Genomic DNA, 2,479 nt, shown 5'->3' with positions numbered 1-2,479 from the left:
TATATATATATTAATTAAATAATTTTTATACATGAAGATTATAGTATTATAATATATCAAATACACTAATCACGCACATCCATTAAGAAAGTTTAGTTTTGTGTCGTTAGGTTAGCCCACCAGGAGAAAAAATAATCACTATACTAATTTTCCTAACATACTAGACTACTCAACTAGTAAAATGGAGTATAAATTTCTACATGTGTGTCGTGTCGGTGTTCTAAACGTGTCCCGTCGATGACACACGTCTGATACGGAAACGGCGCTGATACTGGCCCGTCGGTGCTTCACTGAGTGAACATGACTTCTAAATAATTGTGGTGTATCAAACCAAGACCTAAAGCAAATTGTGGTGTATATCAAACCAAGCCACCTAAAGCAATCGTATTTCCACGGGCTTTAACGCTGCCACATCACACGCAACCAATAAACCTGAAAGGCCGAAACCAAGATAATCTTTTACAGCTTTACTCCTTATTGAGTCAGTTATTCATCACTTTCTGCAGTTTATAGAGCGAGAATTCCCAAGCAAAACCCAGAAACAGCGAAAGAAATTAAAGCCATGGCAACGAAGCTCATAGCTTCGAGAATCCGCCAAACATGTTGCCGAAAGAAAGTCGGATCTTTACAACAACAGCTCAGGAATTTCTCAATCGCAGCTATGAAAGAAGAATACGAAGATTCAGAAGGTATTTCAATGAAAGGGGTAAAAATATCAGGTAGACCACTTTATTTAGATATACAAGCAACATCACCAGTTGATCCTAGGGTTTTAGATTCTATGCTTCCATTCTATATCTCACGTTATGGTAATCCTCATTCAAGAACTCATCTTTATGGTTGGGAATCTGATCAAGCTGTTGAAAATGCTAGATCACAAGTAGCATCTTTAATTAAAGCTTCTCCGAAAGAAATTATTTTTACATCCGGTGCTACTGAATCTAATAACATTTCAGTTAAGGGTTTAATACATTTTTACAAAGATAAGAAAAGACATGTAATTACTACCCAAACTGAACATAAATGTGTTCTTGATTCTTGTCGTCATTTACAACAAGAGGGTTTTGAAATTACTTATTTACCAGTACGTAATGACGGGATTATTGATCTTCAAGGACTTAAATCGGCTATTAGGCCAGATACAGGGCTTGTTTCTGTAATGGCAGTGAATAATGAGATTGGTGTTATTCAACCTATGGAAGAAATTGGGAAAATTTGTAAGGAATTTAATGTAGTGTTTCATACTGATGCAGCACAAGCGTTAGGTAAGATTCCGATTGATGTTGAGAAGTGGAATGTGAGTTTAATGTCACTTAGTGGGCATAAAGTTTATGGTCCAAAAGGAGTCGGTGCACTGTATATGAGGAGAAGGCCGAGAGTTAGGGTTGAGGCACAAATGAATGGTGGAGGCCAAGAGAGAGGGATTCGAAGTGGGACTGTACCGACTCCTTTAGTTGTTGGTATGGGTGCTGCTTGTGAATTGGCTATGAAGGAAATGGAATATGATGAGAAAAGGATTTCGGGTTTGCAGGAACTTCTGCTGAGTGGAATTAGATCTAAGATTGACGGTGTTGTAGTAAATGGGAGTACAGAAAACAGGTATGCTGGGAATTTGAATTTATCTTTTGCTTATGTTGAAGGAGAGAGTTTGCTAATGGGGTTGAAGGAAGTTGCAGTGTCTAGTGGTAGTGCTTGTACAAGTGCAAGTTTGGAACCATCTTATGTTTTGAGGGCTTTGGGTGTGGAAGAAGACATGGCTCATACTTCGATTAGATTTGGGATTGGTAGGTTTACTACGGACGAGGAGATTGATCGTGCTGTGGAACTTACTGTTAGACAGGTGGAAAAATTGAGAGAGATGAGCCCTCTTTATGAGATGGTTAAAGAAGGGATTGATATCAAAAGTATCCAGTGGTCACAGCATTAGTAATTTGCTTAATGTGTTGTTCTTGAGATTTGGCAATAAATCTTATTGTATACACAGCAAAGGGAGAGCTATAATTGCTCAGATGAACATGGGGCTGCACTCACAAATCAATACGCAGGTTTCTTTCTTACGAAGTTCGCATTCTCATTCTCATGAACTCTTGTACTCACTTTTTGTTTGCTGGGTATGAATTTTCGCAGTTAAATTGGTATCTTTTGGATATATAATCTTCTGTTTATGTATATGTACATATAGCTTAACTTTTGAATTAGCGTTTGGACAGTAAATTGCTGAAGCTGGATATATTACATGATTACTAGTGCCTACTCTTCTGGTTTTTATTTAGATGTGATTCTTTAATGATTCCTTGATTACTGTTTGAAAACTTGAATATTTAGTCTCTGGACAAGATATATAAGTACTACTAGCCTTTTGCACCATAGGCCTTCATTTGGTTAGACATTCTATCTGTGATTTCAGGTCATCTTAGGGAGTAGAACAATCCAAGGTGGTTGATATTGGCAACACTACGATATGAGTTTGCGTTTATTT

The 2,479-nt window shown here is 37.4% G+C and overlaps 1 protein-coding gene across 1 annotated transcript; it reads left to right on the top strand.

Annotated features, from left to right (window-relative positions):
• Nucleotides 1-413: 413 nt before the first annotated feature.
• LOC113301251 (cysteine desulfurase, mitochondrial-like) lies at nt 414-2,271 on the top strand. The gene has a single exon (XM_026550010.1). The coding sequence runs from the start codon at nt 563-565 to the stop codon at nt 1,925-1,927; it is 1,365 nt and encodes a 454-aa protein (XP_026405795.1). The 5' UTR covers nt 414-562; the 3' UTR covers nt 1,928-2,271.
• Nucleotides 2,272-2,479: the final 208 nt, after the last annotated feature.

Source organism: Papaver somniferum, chromosome 8 (assembly GCF_003573695.1).
Source record: "Papaver somniferum cultivar HN1 chromosome 8, ASM357369v1, whole genome shotgun sequence".
Classification (NCBI taxonomy): Eukaryota; Viridiplantae; Streptophyta; class Magnoliopsida; order Ranunculales; family Papaveraceae; genus Papaver; species Papaver somniferum.
The sequence above is the reverse complement of the archived record's forward strand: the minus strand, read 5'-3'. Positions and strand labels throughout refer to the sequence as shown.

What these genes read in the sequence shown, in the direction of transcription:
- LOC113301251 (XM_026550010.1), top strand. Translation starts at nt 563, where the DNA reads ATGGCAACGAAGCTCATAGCTTCGAGAATCCGCCAAACATGTTGCCGA.